This window comes from Elephas maximus, chromosome 12, assembly GCF_024166365.1.
Source record: "Elephas maximus indicus isolate mEleMax1 chromosome 12, mEleMax1 primary haplotype, whole genome shotgun sequence".
NCBI lineage: Eukaryota > Metazoa > Chordata > Mammalia > Proboscidea > Elephantidae > Elephas > Elephas maximus.
In genome coordinates this window covers 48,234,585-48,252,354 of record NC_064830.1, presented here as the reverse complement: position 1 = coordinate 48,252,354, position 17,770 = coordinate 48,234,585, and the positions used below count along the sequence as shown (strand labels likewise).

The 17,770-nt window shown below is 39.0% G+C and overlaps 1 protein-coding gene across 3 annotated transcripts in view; it reads right to left on the bottom strand.

The window, feature by feature from the left end:
* Positions 1-17,770, bottom strand: part of CLIP4 (CAP-Gly domain containing linker protein family member 4) — a 102,423-nt gene that overhangs the window by 58,551 nt on the left and 26,102 nt on the right. For all 3 annotated transcript variants that reach the window (XM_049904961.1, XM_049904963.1, XM_049904962.1), the window contains exons 3-8: positions 16,011-16,150; positions 14,150-14,243; positions 12,895-13,056; positions 11,145-11,263; positions 9,788-10,024; positions 4,408-4,543 (exon numbers count right to left, since the gene is read on the bottom strand). In XM_049904961.1, the coding sequence (XP_049760918.1) occupies positions 4,408-4,543; positions 9,788-10,024; positions 11,145-11,263; positions 12,895-13,056; positions 14,150-14,243; positions 16,011-16,150 (888 nt within the window). The remainder of the gene's footprint in view (positions 1-4,407; positions 4,544-9,787; positions 10,025-11,144; positions 11,264-12,894; positions 13,057-14,149; positions 14,244-16,010; positions 16,151-17,770) is intronic.

Sequence of the window (17,770 nt, the reverse complement as noted above, 5' to 3'; positions counted from 1 at the left end):
ATGCCGTCAGGCTGACTATACTACTTGAACCTCTCCTTTTGGAAGCCACCAGGCAAAGTCCTGGTCACTCACTCGCTCAGTGAAAATTTCAGCCCCTGGCTGACTCACTATCCTCTCCTCCTCCACTTGTCCTGTCTTCCCTCATGGTGACTCCAACATCCACACAGATGATCCATCTAACACCCTGGCATATCAGTTCCTTGATCACTTCACTTCCAATGATCTATTCTCTACCCTAATTCAGCCAGCCAGGATCATACTTACCCTAGCTTTACTATTGCCAATAATTTCTCCACCTCTAAAATTTGTATTGAAAACATCTACTGTTTCCTATCATTCTAGATCACTTACTCTGGAACCTCCTCTCAACTTTTCAACTCATCAGGAACCACTTTTCCCCTGTCCATCATTCCCCTTATGTCCCCATACTCCTTGTTGTTGTTGTTAGGTGCCATCGAGTCAGTTCCAACTCACAGCGATCCTATGTACAACAGAATGAAACACTGCCCAGTCCTGAGCCATCCTCACAATCGTTATGCTTGAGTCCATTGTTGCAGCCATTTTGTCAATCCACCCTGTTGAGGGTCTTCCTCTTTTTCGCTGACCTCCTAATTTACCAAGCATGATGTCCTTCTCCAGGGACTGGGCCCTCCCGATAACACGTCCAAAGGAGCGTGTTATCCTCACTTCTAAGGAGCATTCTGGCTGTACTTCCATCTTCCAGGACAGATCTGTTCGTTCTCCTCGCAGTCCACGGTATATTCAATATTCTTCACCAGCACCATAATTCTAAGGCATCAATTCTTCTTTGGTCTTCCTTATCCGTTGTCCAACTTTCGCATGCATTTATGACACTACTGAAAACAGCATGGGTTGGATCAGGCACACCTTAGTCTTCAAGGTGACATCTTGGCATTATAACACTTTAAAGAGGTCTTTTACAGCAGATTTGCCCAATGCAATCTGTCATTTGATTTCTTGACTGCTGTTTCTGTGGGTGTTGATTGTGGAGCCAAGTAAAATGAAATCCTTGACAACTTCAATCTTTTCTCCATCTATCATGATGTTGCTTATTGGTCCAGTTGTGAGGATTTTTGTTTTCTTTATATTGAGGTGTAATCCATACAGAAGGTTGTAGTCTTTGATCTTCATCAGCAAGTGCTTCAAGTCCTCTTCACTTTCAGCAAGCAAGGTTGTGTTATCTGCATATCACAGGTTGTTAATGAGTCTCCCTCCAATCTTGATTCCCCGTTCTTCCTCATATAGTCCAGCTTCTCGGATTATTTGCTCAGCATACAGATTGAGTAAGTACAGTGAAAGGATACAACCATGATACATACCTTTCCTGACTTTGAACCATGCAGTATTCCCTTGCTCTGTTTCAATGACTGCCCCTTGATTTATGTACAGGCTCCTCAGGAGCACAATTAAATGTTCTGGAATTCCCATTTTTCACAATGTCAGCCATAATTTCTTATGATTCACACAGTCGAATGCCTTTGCATAGTAAATAAAACATAAGTAAACATCTTTCTGGTATTCTCTGCTTTCCACCAGGATCCATCTGACATCAGCAATGATCTCCCTCGTTCCACATCCTCTTCTGAATCTGGCTTGAATTTCTAGCACTTCCCTGTTGATGTACTACTGCAGCAGCCTTCTGAATAATCTTTAGCAAAATTTTACTTGCATGTGATATTAGTGATATTGTTCAATAATTTCTGCATTCGGCTGGATCACCTTTCTTGGGAATAGGCATAAATATGGATCTCTTCCAGTTGGTTGGCCAGGTAGCTCTCTTCCAAATTTCTTGGCATAGGTGAGTGAGCACTTCCAGCGTTACATTACATTTGTTGAAACATTCTAATTGGTATTTCATCAATTCCTGGAGCCTTGTTTTTCGCCAATATCTTCAGTGCAGCTTGGACTTTTTTCTTCAGTGCCATTGGTTCCTGATCATATGCTACCTCCTGAAATGACTGAACATCGACGTGTTCTTTTTAGTACAGTGGCTCTATGTATTCCCTCCATCTTCTTTTGATGCTTCCTACGTCATTTAATATTTTCCCCATAGAATTCAATATTGCAACTCGAGGCTCGAATTTTTTCTTCAGTTCTTTCAGCTTGAGAAATGCTGAGCGCGTTCTTTCTTTTGGTTTTCTAACTCCAGATCTCTGCACGTCATTATAATAATTTACTTTGTCTTCTCAGGCTGCCCTTTGAAATTTTCTGCTCAGCTCTTTTCCTTCATCATTTTTTCCATCTGCTTTAGCTACTCGACGTTCAAGAGCCAGTTTCAGAGACTCTTCTGATGTCCATTTTGGTCTTTTCTTTCTTTCCTGTCTTTTTAATGATCTCTTGCTTTCTTCATGCATGATGTCCTTGATGTCATTCCACAACTCATCTGGTCTTCGATCATCAGGATGCATCAAATCTGTTCTTGAGATGGTCTCTAAATTCAGGTGGGATATACTCAAGGTCTCATGGACTTGTTCTAACTTTCTTTACCTTCAACTTGAACTTGCATATGAGCAATTGATGGTCTTTCCACAGTTAGTCCTGGCCTTGTTCTGACTGATGATATTGAGCTTTTCCATCACCTCTTTCCACAAATGTAGTCAATTTGATTCCTGTGTATTCCATCTGGTGAGGTCCACGTGTATAGCTGCCTTTATGTTGTTGAAAAAGGTATTTACAATGAAGAAGTCATTGTTCTTGCAAAATTCTATCATGTGATCTCTGGCATAGTTTCTATCACCAAGGCTATATTTTCCAACAACCTATCCTTCTTCTTTGTTTCCAACTTTTGCATTCCAATCACCAGTAATTATCAATGCGTCCTGATTGTATGTTCGATCAATTTCAGACTGCAGGATTTGGTAAAAATCTTTAATTTCTTCATCTTTGGCCTTAGTGGTTGGGACGTAAATCTGAATAATAGTCGTATTAGCTGGTCTTCCTTGTAGGAGTATGAATATCATCCTATTACTGACAGCGTTGTACTTCAGGATAGATCTTGAAATGTTCTTTTTGACAATGAATGCAACGCCATTCCTCTTCAAGTTGTCATTCCCAGCATAGCAGACCATATGATTATCTGATACAAAATGGCCAATACCAGCCCATTTCAGCTCACCAATGCCTAGGATATCAATGTTTATGCGTTCCATTTCATTTTTTGACGATTTCCAATTTTCCTGTATTCATACTTCATACTTGCTACGTTCAGAATATTAAAGGATGTTTGCAGCTGTTTCTTCTTGAGTCATGCCACATCAACAAATGAAGGTCCCAAACGCTTGACTCCATCCACGTCATTAAGGTTGACTATACTTTGAGGAGGCAGCTCTTTTCCCAGTCATCTTTTGAGTGCCTTCCAACCTGGGGGCTCATCTTCCAGCACTATATCAGACATGTTCCACTGCTATTCATAAGGTTTTCACTGGCTAATTCTTTTCAGAAGCAGACTGCAGGCCCTTCTTCCTCGCATGTCTTAGTCTGGAAGCTCTACTGAAACCTGCCCGCCACGGGTGACCCTGATGGTATTTGAATACCAGTGGTATAGCTTCCAGCATCATAGCAACACACAAGCCCCCACAATACGACAAAATGACAGACACATGGGGGATTTTCCTTCTTACTTAGCTTAAATTCCTTGATTCATCATTCTAACCATGCCCTTGCATACTTCCTCAAGTATTTTCCCTCTTCCCTTCTATTGTACACTCCGGAAAAAAAACACTAGCTTTGGTGAAACCCAACTCTCCACCTACTTAGTACCTAAACCCAAAAAGTTTAACATGACTGGAGAAAATCACAGAAATGGGTATTACTTTATAACCACAGTCTCAAATAGGTCCTTAGCAGTGCTTGGCTACCTGCTATGTCTTCCTGAACTATTCACATCCCCACTCTCCCAGATGAGTATTTCACACCTTCTCCTCTCTTTTTTTTTTTTTCCTCTCTGCCAGACCTCCAACCACACTTCTTCTCTCTCCTAATATCAACTAATGCCCTCACTTTTTATTTTCTCAGAAACTAGAAATAATCAAAAGACAATTACCTCATCTTCCACCATTTCTCTACTTAAATAGGGGTACCTGACCTAACACAAGGATAGCCCCTACACCTGTGCACTGGACTCCAGCCCCTCTTCACTTCTGAAGGACTTCCTCCTCCAATTATCCCCTTTCTCTCTCGCAACATCAATTTCTCCTCTCTCTTTATTATTCTCATCAGTGTATATAGACATGATGTAACATCTCCATCTTTAAAATACCCTCTCTAAATTCACATCCCTTTCATTTATTACATAAGTAACCAGGAGGAAACTTTTAGCTAAAAATTATTAAAGAGTAAAATTTATTTTAAATTACTTCTTATTAAGTTAAACAACATCTACCTTACCATATTTGGGGGCACATTTAAAATACTGGACTTTTCCAACGCTTCCATTGTTTTTTCCTTCTGGTTCATCCAGTTCAACACCAGCCCACTGCCCACTTGCAAATTCAGTTGTTCCACAAAACCTTAATGTTCCAACCTAAAGAAAATATAATATCAGAATACCTGTTGAGTATCGTTAGTAATTCTAAATGTCCTACTCTAATAAATTTACTTCACTGTGGAAGCTTTTAATTATCTATTCTTTCAAAGCAGACTTCAGAACAAAGAATATTATTACCAGGGATGAAAAGGGACATTAAATAATAAGTCAATTCTCAAAGAAATATAACAATCCTAAACGTGTATGCACCTAACAACTGAGCTTCAAAACACATGACACAAAAGATATAACTGAAAGGAGAAATAGACAAGTCCACAGTTATAATGGGAGACTTCAACACTCCTCTCTCAGTAATTAATAGGCAGAAAATCAGTAAGGACCTAACTGACATTTACAGACCACTTCATCCAAAACCGGTCTGTGTATGGTACAAGTGGTTAACATGCTCATCTGCTAACTGAAAGGTTGGAGGTTCAAGTTCAACCAGAGGTGCCTTGGAAGAAAGGCCTGGTGATCCACTTCTGAAAAATAAGCCATTAAAAAAAATGTCCAAGGGCGCAGTTCTACTCTAACACACATGGGGTCACCGTGAGTAGGAGCAGACTTGACAGCAACTTTTTTTTTTTTCTTCCATCCAAAACAGCAAAATACAAATTTAAAAGAAATCATAGAAAATATGTTCTTAGACCATATATAAATTAAACTAGAAAGTAAGAGAAGGACATGGAAATCAAACAACACATTCCTAAGTAACCCATGTATAAAAGAGAAAATCACAAGGGAAATTAGAAAATATTGAATTCAATGAAAATGATAACACAATAAAGGAAAACGTGTGGAATGCAGCAAAGCAGTGCTTAGATGGAAATTTACAGCATGAAACGCTTGGACTATAAGAAAAGAAAGACCTCAAATCAATAATCTAAGTTTCCACCTTAAGAAACTAGAAACAAAGCCTCAAAGCAAGCAAAAGGAAGGAGACAAGAAAGAGAAAAGAAACTGAGAACAGATGAACAATAAAGAAAAATCAACGAGATCCAAAGTTAATTCTTTGGAAAGATCAGTAAAACAGACGAAGTTTTAAATGCACGGACTAAGGAAATAAAGGCAGAGAGAAGATATAAATTACAAACGCTGTGAATTAAAGAGGGATCTTCAGTCATTAAAAGGGTAACAGGAAATACCATGAACAACTCCCGGTCCATAAGTCTGACATATGAGGTAAAACGTTCCAGTTCCTTAAAAGACATAAACTGTCAATGCTCACTCAAAAAAAAAAAAAAGATAACCTGAATTGAATTTGTAGTTAAAAACTGCTGACCTTTTGGTTAGCAGCCATAGCACTTAACCACTACACCACTTCTAAAAAATACGAAATGAGCCTCTAGGCCTAGAGGGCTTCACTGGTCATACAGATAAATAGAACAGAACAGAGTCAGAAATACATGCTCTACAAAGATATGAGGACAATTCAACAGAGAAAGAATAGTCTTTTCAAAACACAGTGCTAGAATAAATAGGTAACTATAAGCAAAAAAGAAACTGGATCACACTTGTATCCTATAAAAAAGTTAACTCAAATGTAAAACTTTAAACTGTAAGACTTCTAGAACAAAACACAGTAGACAATTACTTAGATATATAACACTAAAAGCATAATCCATAAAAGAAAAAAGTTCAAAAAATGTACTTCATTAAAATAAAAAAAAATTCTGCTCTTTAAAAGACACTGTTAAGAGAATGAGAAGATAAGCAACAGGCTGGGAGACAAGAGAAATGAAACAAGATCGGCCATGAGTGGATAAGTGTTAAAGCAGGTTCCCTGGCTTACTCGTTATACTCACCTACTTTCGTATAGCTTAAAATTTTCCAAAATAAAAAGTAAAAACCATAAAAGAACTCTTTACAAAGTCCACTTTCAGACATAGTACAGGAATACTACAGAAGCTGAGTACTAATCCCACGTTAAAAAAAAATGCTATGCTTCATAATTTCTTGGTATTTTAGCTCCACAATGAATGTCCCATGAATGTATTCTTTTGGAATGTGGCGAATGTCCCTGTCAAAATAATAATTCGGTAGTACTCTTGTTTCATTTTTACTGCAATTTTCTCAATAAATCAAATCTCTAAATTGCAGTTTTCTGAGAAACTTGTATCACTTCTCCCCACAAAGCCACCCAAATACTGAAGAAGTACCTATGTTAGGAAATTCAGTATCCAAGCAGGAATTCTGTTTCATTCTCTAGAATGAGATCCTATTAACTCCAAAATTAAATAAAAAAAAAAAAAGTCCCATAGAAGGTATAAACAAAGAGACTGGTGGTATGCAAATGCCATAAGAAAACAGAGGCTTTAGAAAAAAAGAGGTGTCTGTAAAAAGTATGAATCTAGGAAAATTGGAAATCATCAAAAATGAAATGGAACACATAAACATCGATATCCTAGGCATTAGTGAGGTGAAATGGACTGGTATTGGCCATTTTGAATCAGACAATCATATAGTCTACTATGCTGGGAATGACAACTTGAAGAGGAATGGTGTTGCATTCATCATCAAAAAGAACATTTCAAGATCTATCCTGAAGTACAACGTTGTCAGTGATAGGATAATATCCATACGCCTACAAGGAAGACCAGTTAATACAACTATTATTCAAATTTATGCACCAACCTCTAGGGCCAAAGATGAAGAAATAGAAGATTTTTATCAGCTGCTACAGTCTGAAATTGATTGAACATGCAATCAAGATGCATTGATAATTACTGGCGACTGGGATGTGAAAGTTGGAAACAAAGAAGGACCAGCAGTTGGAAAATACGGCCTTGGTGGCAGAAACAATGCTGGCGATCGAATGACAGAATTTTGCAAGACCAACGACTTCTTCATTGCAAATACCTTCTTTCACCAACATAAACAGCGACTATACACATGGACCTCGCCAGGTGGAACACACAGAAACCAAATTGACTTTATCTGTGGAAAGAGACAATGGAAATGCTCAATATCATCAGTCAGAACAAGGCCAGGGGCCGACTGTGGAACAGACCATCAATTGCTCATATGCAAGTTCAAGGTGAAACTGAAGAAAATCAGAGCAAGTCCACAAGAGCCAAAATATGACCTTGAGTACATCCCACCTGAATTTAGAGACCATCTGAAGAATGGATTTGATGCATTGAACACTAGTGACCGAAGACCAGACGAGTTGTGGAATAACATCAAGGACATCATACATAAAGAAAGCAAATGGTCACTGAAAAGACAGGAAGGAAAGAAAGAAAAGACCAAGACGGATGTCAGAGGAGACTCTGAAACTTGCTCTTGAATGTCAAGCAGCTAAAGCAAAAGGAAGAATTGATGAAGTAAAAGAACTGAGCAGAAGATTTCAAAGGGTGTCTCCAGAAGACAAAGTATTATAATAACATGTGCAAAGAGCTGGAAATGGAAAACCAAAAGGGAAGAACACGCTCGGCATTTTTCAAGCTGAAAGAACTGAAGACAAAATTCAAGCCTCGAGTTGCAATACTGAAGGATTCCATGGGGAAAATATTAAACAACGCAGGAAGCATCAAAAGAAGATGGAAGGACTACACAGAGTCATTATACCAAAAAGAAATAGTCAATGTTCAACCATTTCAAGAGGTGGCATGTGATCAGGAACCAATGGTACTGAAGGAAGAAGTCCAAGCTGCTCTGAAGCCATTGGCAAAAAACAAGGCTCCAGGAATTGATGGAATATCAATTGAGATGTTTCAACAAACAGATTCAGCGCTGGAGGTGCTCGCTTGTCTATGCCAAGAAATATGGAAGACAGCTTCCTGGCCAACTCACTGGAAGAGATCCATATTTATGCCTATTCCCAAGAAAGGTGATCCAACCGAATGTGGAAATTATAGAACAATATCATTAATATTACACGCAAGTGAAATTTTGCTGAAGATCATTCAAAAACGGCTGCAGCAGTATATTGACAGGAACTGCCAGAAATTCAGGCCGCTTTCAGAAGAGGATGTGGAACCAGGGATATCATTGCTGATGTCAGATGGATCCTGGCTGAAAGCAGGGAATACCAGAAGGATGTTTACCTGTGTTTTATTGACTATGCAAAGGCATTCAACTGTGTGGATCATAACAGATTATGGATAACATTGCAAAGAATGGGAATTTCAGAACACGAGGAACCTTTACATAGATCAAGAGGCAGTTGTTCGGACAGAACAAGGGGATGCTGATTGGATTAAAGTCAGGAAAGGTGTGCGTCAGGGTTGTATTCTTTCACTGTACCTATTCATTCTGTATGCTGAGCAAATAATACGAGCACCTGGACTCTATGAAGAAGAACGGGGCATCAGGACGGGAGAAAGACTCATTAACAGCCTGTGTTATGCAGATGACACAACCTTGCTTGCTGAAAGTGAAGAGGATTTGAAGCACTTACTGATGAAGATTAAAGACCACAGCCTTCAGTATGGATTGCACCTCAACATAAAGAAAACAAAAATCCTCACAACTAGACCACTGAGCAACATCATGATAAATGGAGAAATGACTGAAGTTGTTAAGGATTTCATTTTACTTGGATCCACACTCAACAGCCATGGAAGCAGCAGTCAAGAAATCAAAAGACGCGTTGCATTGGGTAAATCTGCTGCAAAGGACCTCTTTAAGGTGTTGAAGAGCAAAGATGTCACCTTGAAGACTAAGGTGGGTCTGACCCAAGCCATGGTATTTTCAATCACATCATATGCATGTGAAAGCTGGGCAATGAATAAGCAAGACCAAAGAAGAATTGACGCCTTTGAATTGTGGTGTTGGAGAAGAATATTGAATATACCATGGACTGCCAAAAGAATGAACATATCTGTCTTGGAAGAACTACAACCAGAATGCTCCTTACATACTTTGGACATGTTGTCAGGAGGGATCAGTCCCTGGAGAAGGACAGCATGCTTGGCAGAGTACAGGGTCAGCGGAAAAAAGGAAGACCCTCAACGAGGTGGACTGACACAGTGGCTGCAACAATGGGCTCAAGCATAACGACGATTGTAAGGATGGCTCAGTACCAGGCAATGTTTCGTTCTGTTGTGCAAAGGGTCGCTCTGAGTTGAAACTGACTTGACGGGACCTAACAACAACATCTTTCAACCCACATACTGAACCTGTTTTTTTTTTTTTTTATCTCAAAATTCTGGCCATACTGTATGTACTCCTTGGCACACAGGCCACGGACATAATGACCATGTACTGAGCGTAAGTGACTACAGTTACTTACTATACCTTTTGTCCTGCAATAACAACACGATCCCCCAACTTCAGGCCAAGTGATGTCAGCATTGCCTTGCCAGTAACATGATCATAATTCGGAAGCATCGCCTTTGAGATATCACATGACAGAGGCACCGCATCCAGCAGCATCTGCTTGATTCCTTTGGCAGTTGCTGCTGCATCTGCCATCTCTAGCGGCATATTTACTGGGTCTGGAACAACATCAGCAGGGATCTGTCCTTTGTCATTCTACAGATAAAAACAATTCAACTCATATTTATACAGACTTCTATGCAGTCAAAGAAAATTATCTTTGGAGGAATTTTAAGTTAAATTCATTCATGATTTATATATTCAGAAATATTTACTGTACTGAACTATGTATGTGAAAATGGTTGGAACGGCAAATATTTTATCATATATATCTTACCAGCAAAAAAAAAATTTTACTGAGCCTCTACTATATGCCAGACACAGGTGCGAGGTACTAGAGACAGCACAGTGAAGAAAACAAAAAGTCCTGTCCTCAAAGAGCATATATTCTGGTAGGAGGCACATTAGAAGCTGGGGATAATTGATGGGGCTAAACAGAAAGAAAAGTGGCCAAGAAGTAAGGAACAGAAGGAAAATAGGAAAGAGGGGTGGGGGGAGAGGAAAGTGGGAGGGCAGAGGAGCTTTTTCAAACGTTACACTCTCTTCTGCCCACCTGACTGACCCCTTCACGGGAAGGCACAGGTCCGAGTAAGAATCTCTGACAGAGCAAGTCACAGTCATTCATATAAGGGAAAGAAAAGTAAGAATCGCTTTCTCAAAGACAATAAAATGTCAAAGGATTTGAAGATTATGAAATTCAATCCTGTGTGTTAACTTTGTACATTAGTGAATCATTGCTGTGCAAAAATATTTTTCCTTCAAACACTCCATTTTTAAAGATTTACTCCATTCTGAAATGTGCATTTTTTAACTTTCTGAATGAAAATTTCTTTCCAAAAGAATTTAAAGTATGATTTAATAGAAAAATATAATGTATATACTTTAACAGCTAACTTTTCACGAATACATCAAAAGTCCAAAAGAAAGATATTTAAAACCAAAGATTACAACAATTTAAGGAGCATCTTATCTTCCTGAATGGAAGTAAACTTTGTAGAGCTTATCAATGTAACAGGACTGAGATTCACTGTTATGCCTTAAGTTTATTTCAGATAAAGTTTGTCATCATTACTATCTACATGTGGCACAAAAACATAAATGACTTGTTCATGTAAGAGTTCTATTATAACAACATCCAGATTCAACTTGTTACTGAGAGATAACATGAGACTTAATTCTTTTAATTTTTTTTTTCACTTTTAATTTAACCTCTTACCCTAAATGCAGGATTTGCTCCATGCTCCAGTAAGCATTTCACGGTACCTGCACACAAATTATATGCTGCAATGTGCAGAGCTGTTCCAAAGTTAAAGTCACTGCAAGTGGCATCCACATCTGCAATTAAACATCACAAGAGTATTAATTAGAAATCTAAATTTAGCTGTTACAATTTAAAAGGAGATAGGATTTTTGGGGGGTTTTTTTTTTAGGTTTTTTTTTTTTTTTTTTTTAACCATTTATGAGACTTAAACCAAGCCCCCAAGGCACAATTTTACAAGGGAACAACATCTTCATATCACAATCTGGTTAACTGATTGTTTTCTTAGTACGATAAAATTTTATTATAAAATGGAGTGATATTATGGGTTTTCCAACTATCACAAACCAAACCATATTGAAAAGCAATAATGGCAATAATTCATATTTGTAAAAACTAACTATCTTAATGCAACTACTCATTAAACCTCTTGCGTATCCGCTGTGACAACTACAACGAGGTAGTCAAGTTTAGGTCAGAGGTCAGCAAACTACGGCCCACGGGCCAAATCCAACCCACCATCTGTTTTTATAAATAGTTTTATTGGAACATATACCCCCCGACCATTTACATAATCTCTTTGGCTACTTCCATGTCATAATAGTGTCATCATGTCACTGTAATAGAGACCACATAGCCCACAAAGCCTAAAATACTTACTATCTGGCTCTTTATAGACAAAGTTTGCTGCAGAATTTTCAAACCAGGAATGAGATAAAGACTAATTAAACATAAGAATGTTTACCTATAATACTGATTCATAATACTCTGTTCAAAAAATGAGTTTGGGCTTCATAGTACAAAAAGGAATCTTATTATCTATAATACCATTATTATGCTATTCTTAAACACAGGAAATACTTCAGATTTGCGAATCACATTTTGAATGTCTACTATAACAAGAGTCTAATAAATCTCTGGTTCTCAAAGCCCTACCTTCATTTAAGCCACACAACCTCACACATCCTACCTCCAACGTGCTCAGGACAAACTCATTCTTGAGTTATTACTATCAACAGAGGCTTCCTTCCTAACATCATTCAAAAAAATGAAGAAGTAAAATTTAAAGAGAAAATCAGCAATCATACAAAGTAGAAGTTAGAAACAAATATTCTAGGGAAATTTATCTACTGAATCTCTAAAACATGTCTTCTACAAATGGGGAAAGTATGTGTCTTAGTTATCTAGTGTTGCTATAACAGAAACACCACAAGCGGATGGCTTTAACAAACAGAAATTTATTCTGTCACAGTCTAGGAAGCTAGAAGTCTAATTTCAGGGTGCTGGCTCCAGGCATTCTCTCTCTGTAGGCTCTAGGGGAAGGTCCTTGTCATCAATCGTCTCCTGGTCTAGGAGCTTCTCAGGGCAGGGACCAAAGGATGTGCTCTCCTCCTGTTTCTTCATTCTTGGTGGTAGGAGGTCCCCCATCTCTCTGCTCCCTTCTCTCTTTCTATCTCAAAAGAGACTGACTGGAGATACAACCTAATCTTGTAGATTGAGTATTGCCTCATTAACATAACTGCCTCTAATCCTGCCTCATTAACATCATAGAAGTAGGGTGTACAACACAAAGGAAAATCTCCTCGGATGATAAAATGGTGGACAATCACACAATACTAGGAAACATGGCCTAGCCAAGTTGACATACATATTGGGAGGACATAATTCGATCCATAGCAGCATGTAATGGTGATCTTATACTACTTGCCTTTTGGTTTAGATGTCTTCAAAATCACTCTAACAAGCTCTGGGACATCAAAATAAGCAGCATAATGCAAAGCATTCATGTTTGTCCAGCGACTCCGCAAACTAGCATCTGCTCCCAGATCCATAAGTTGAGTTGCAAATTTTACAGCGGTCTCAACATCACCTAAAGAAGATTTGCTAAATTATTTTTCTTTTAGTCTTCAGTACAAATTTTAAGTTCCAATGGATGGCTATCTACTACCACATTTAAAAGACTAAGGCAGATGGCATACTGAATATACACTTACTCCTCAAAAATCTTACTTTCACAAATTTATTCTAAAATAATCATACTCAGGGATGCAGATAAATACTTTGCTATAAAGATATATGTCACAGCACCGTTTAGTATGAATAAAATTCTGAAACAACCTAAAAGTACAATAAGAAATAGGTTAAGCAAATGGATAAACCCATATAATGGAATCCCACGCAGCCATTACAGTGTGCTAGACCAGGTGCTGCTCAACAGACCTTTGCCAGCCCCCACATCGTAATTTTTGTTTATACTTTTTTAATTATTTTCTTTTTCCCTATGTAATGCTTCTTCTGATTATATTAATTCAAATGTAATTTATGTCTTCTGAAAAGTATTTTATGTGTCTTTTTTTTTTTTTAATTTTACAAAAGCATCAGTCCATTATATACTGGGGGGAAAAAGTCCCTCACCACAAATAATTTGAGAAGTACTATATCAGATGACCAAAACATGAAGAGATGTTCAAGATACATAGTTAAATAAGAGACGCACGTTTATAAAATGGTGTAGCAGAGGATACCGATTTTGGAAAATATGCACATATATTGTTTATGTAGGAATAGATCAGACAGACCTAAAGACCAGGGTTTGCTGAGGAATTGGATACTTGGAAAACTGACCTTAGACTGTCACACCCTTGCTGTCAACCCTCAGGGAAGTTCTAGGCTGTTACCAGTTCCTCTCACCTAGTAAGCAAACAGGTATATATATATAGCCTGTTCCAGAAAAGCTGGAGGTGCCAAGAAAGTATAAAGATCCCCCTGAGAGAAGGTAGGGAAGGGAACAAGGTTTTTGGAAGAACTTAACTGAATCCTCATCTATTCAGACAATATTATCAGCAGCTGGATGCTCTCCTAGGGGCTTGAGGGAATTATAGGCTTTTGATTGGCATAAATATAGATTATATAAGCACAAAGACAGATTGTCTAAACAATTAACAGAATTAGCAAGGACTTACCAATACCATGAGCTCCAGACTTGCAGGTATAATGTAAAAGAGTCATATCTGTCAATCCATCTCTGTCGTTCACATTGCAACCTCTCTTGAGAATCTGAGGAAATCAAGGAAAATGTGATTACAATGTGACTACTAAATTATCAACTGATTTCCAGTCATTCTGAGGAACAGACTTAGTCCATCATATCTGAATTAGTTCTCAGTAAAATGTATAGATAGAGCTGGCTTCTTTTAAGGGTAAATTTTAAATCTGCACCCAACAACAATGAAAATTTAACCTGTCACTTAAAGAGTATCTCAAGGTAATCTGGCACTCCAAATACATCCCTTAACTCTTTCAAAGAATAAGCAAAATTTTCTTTCTAATGAGCATAATGGTATGGTGTGGTACAGTGAATTTCTTAATATGAACCTTTTAGCCATGCACGGTCTTGTAACTCCCCACATAATGATTGCGAGGAACTATGCAAATGGCCCACCAAGAGGATTGGACAGGTTGCTAATAATGCAAATGTACATGGCACCCTTGTGGAAGTGGGATAATGTAAATAAGTGGTATGGAACCCAGGGGATTAGGCAGTTTTGCCATCTTGCTAGGCTTAAAATGAGCCATTCCAGAGGTGGAAAGAGGGGACCTCGCTACCACCATGAAGAGATGAAAGTGGAGTGATTCCTTGCACAGAGAACCTCCCAGACCCAGGAGACAGACAAGGAGAGACTGTAACACTGGAGACAGCACAAGAGAGTGAGAATCAGCAGCAGAAAAATGGCGGCAGCAGAACCAGGAGATAGGCATGAGACAGCACAGTGGGCTTCCTCACCCATGGGGCAAAGTGGCTACTGTGGGCGTGCCAACCCACAAAACAAGAGAGCTGAGTGCCTTTGGGCCAAGGATTACTGGTGGAGTGTGGTGCCTCTGGGTACTTATTGGCAGAGCTAAAGAGTTTGGTAACACTTATCTGAGCAAGACAGAGGCTGGGCTGAGGGGCTCTAAATGCCGAGGGGCTGAGGGGCCAAGAGGCCAGCGGCCAGAGAGAGGCCTGCCTGTGGGCATGGCTGACAACAGGCTGTCACGATCGAAGAGCTGTACCCTGAGTCATTCCTGATCCTGAATTGTAACTTGTTACTTCCCTAATAAACCTAATAATCACAGAGTATGGTCTGTTGAGTTCTGTGTGGCCATTGCAATGACTTATCGAATCCAGCAGAGTAGAGAGTGCCCTGGGAGGGACAGTGGGTGGTCAGAATTGGTAAAAAAGGTTGAAGAGAGGAGATTTGTCTGACCTCTGCCTCAGGCTGATGCTGATGGTGATTCTCCCCTTAGTGCAGTTAGACAAGGAGGTCGGACAGTGCCCCCATGCCATTTTTTGCAAATGGTATTTGAAAAAAGTATAAGCTATCTCTTCTTACAAAACATGCTGATGAAAGAATCCACTTACTTTTTCATTCCCCTTCAAAAAATCAATTTTTTTTTTAATTATATTTAAGCCTAGGTCTTTGCCAAATTACTCAAATGTGTAGCTAGAACATGATGGTAATCAAATCCCTTAATAAAATACATCAAAAAATTTTGCAAAATTTATTTCTATAGAGAAAAGAAATAAGAAAAATGCCTCTCCTCCTTCCACCAAGAGTGTGTAACGTCAAAACAGAAAAGTGTTAAGAAAGTAAGGTGTACAAGGGAATGTTGGGAAGAACATGCAGTACCTACTCACTGGTGATAAAAAACCTGGAAATACAAACATCAGAATCTTAGAGGGACTCTCTTTCAATAACCATCCTTCCACTCAGACAGGGAAAAACAATTCTATGCCGTTTACAACCCTAATCATGCAAATCTTCAAGTTTAAGAGTCTCTTACCTCATTTCCAATAATGTCAATGTTCTGCTGGACCTGAGGAACCCACTGTCTTAAAATGGCAAATAATTCTGATACTGAAGTTTTGGGATCAAAGAGAATTTCCTGGCACGATGCATCATTAGGATCAAAGAAAGAAAACTCTGAAATAAAAAGATACAAATTTATCAAAAAGCTTCAAATAAATATACTGAAAATAATAAATAGTAAGAAGAAAATTCAAATGATGAAAAATATTTTTAGATGTTAGAAAAAGCAAGTTTACCTTACACAATTCTCAAGACCAAAGTCAAGATGGCCAGAAAGTATGAGACTGAGATTTTCATGGTGTATTAAAAAAAATACCACACTTTAATTCAGTTGAAACAAAACTTGAGTGAGTGCACAGATCTCAAACCCTCAACTTCCCAAGTACTACTTTTAGGGCACGGAAAAATTGCCAAATTTTATTGATACTTTTGTCTCTCAAATCATAGATATATCATAAACAACAGATCCACATCTATGATAAATATTAACATAAAAAGAAGAAACATATTACTCTAGTGTATTAACAGTATACTGTTGCTGTTGTTATTTCCGACTCATAGTGACCCTATGTACAAAAGAACAAAACGCTGCCCAGTCCTGCACCATCCTCACTATCATACTAGAAGTCTATATAATTTTAAATATTCTTTTTATTTTTGGAGTCCTGGCAGGGCAGTAATTAAGAATTTGGTTGCCAACCAAAAGGTCAGCAGTTCAAATCTACCAGCTGCGCCATTAAAAGAGAATCAGAAAGACTAAAGCTAGACTGAGATACTATTAAAAATCTTACACACCAAGAGGTGAGGCCAACATGGCAGAGTAGTCAGACACTTCCGGTGAAACCTCTTACAACAAAGACCCGAAAAAACAAGTGAAACGATTATAGTTATGACAAGCTAGGAGCCCTGAAAATCAAAGGCAAAGTTACAAAACAGACTGAGCGGCAGGGGGTAGAAAAGACAGTTCAGAAGTGGAGAGGAGTTACCAGACTTGAATTGCCGGGATCCCTCAGGCACTGTTCCCGGGAGCGACTGCAGCAGGCTGGTAGCAACGTTCCTCCACAGTTTCCTCAGGGAGAAACAGTCACCCACACAGCTTACTGACACCTCCAGAACCAGAGAAAAAACAGTGCTCTCGGCAAAAGCTAAGTACTTGCATATATTTCACCACGTCCCCAGCCCCAAGCCAGCTTCAGTGACTGTCGATTTCCCTGGGCCTGAGATAGATCCTGCTGAGCGCTCTGAGCCATTGTCCTGGACTCAGAGAAGGAATAAATTCACAATTGGGGAAAAGATAACCTGCCGACTCCACTAACCTGGAAACTCAGGTTAGAAGCGGCTCCTGTCCAGGCATAAATGGTCCATGAATTTTGAATAACTTTCCCCTCTGCATGGACCTGTGTGGGCCTATTTCAGAAGAATAGGTCTTTGTTGGCAGACTGCAACTGTTTCAGCTGTGCAGTGGAGACATGGGTATTTGATGTTTGACACTGCTTTGCCTGTTAAACAGGGTCCTCACCTACTCACATCAGGGGCCTAAGGACTGGTGGCTCCACTCAGGTCACCCAGTCACCCGTGACAGGGGTCCAAGGATAACTGGTACCTCCCAGTCCTTACAACCAAAAGCACTGGGTGCCCATGGTCCATCTATAGAACCCACCTGCCTGTGTGTTCTAGGGAACAGGGACATGCTTTCCTCACAGACACTCAGGGGATGGTTGTCAGCACCCTTCC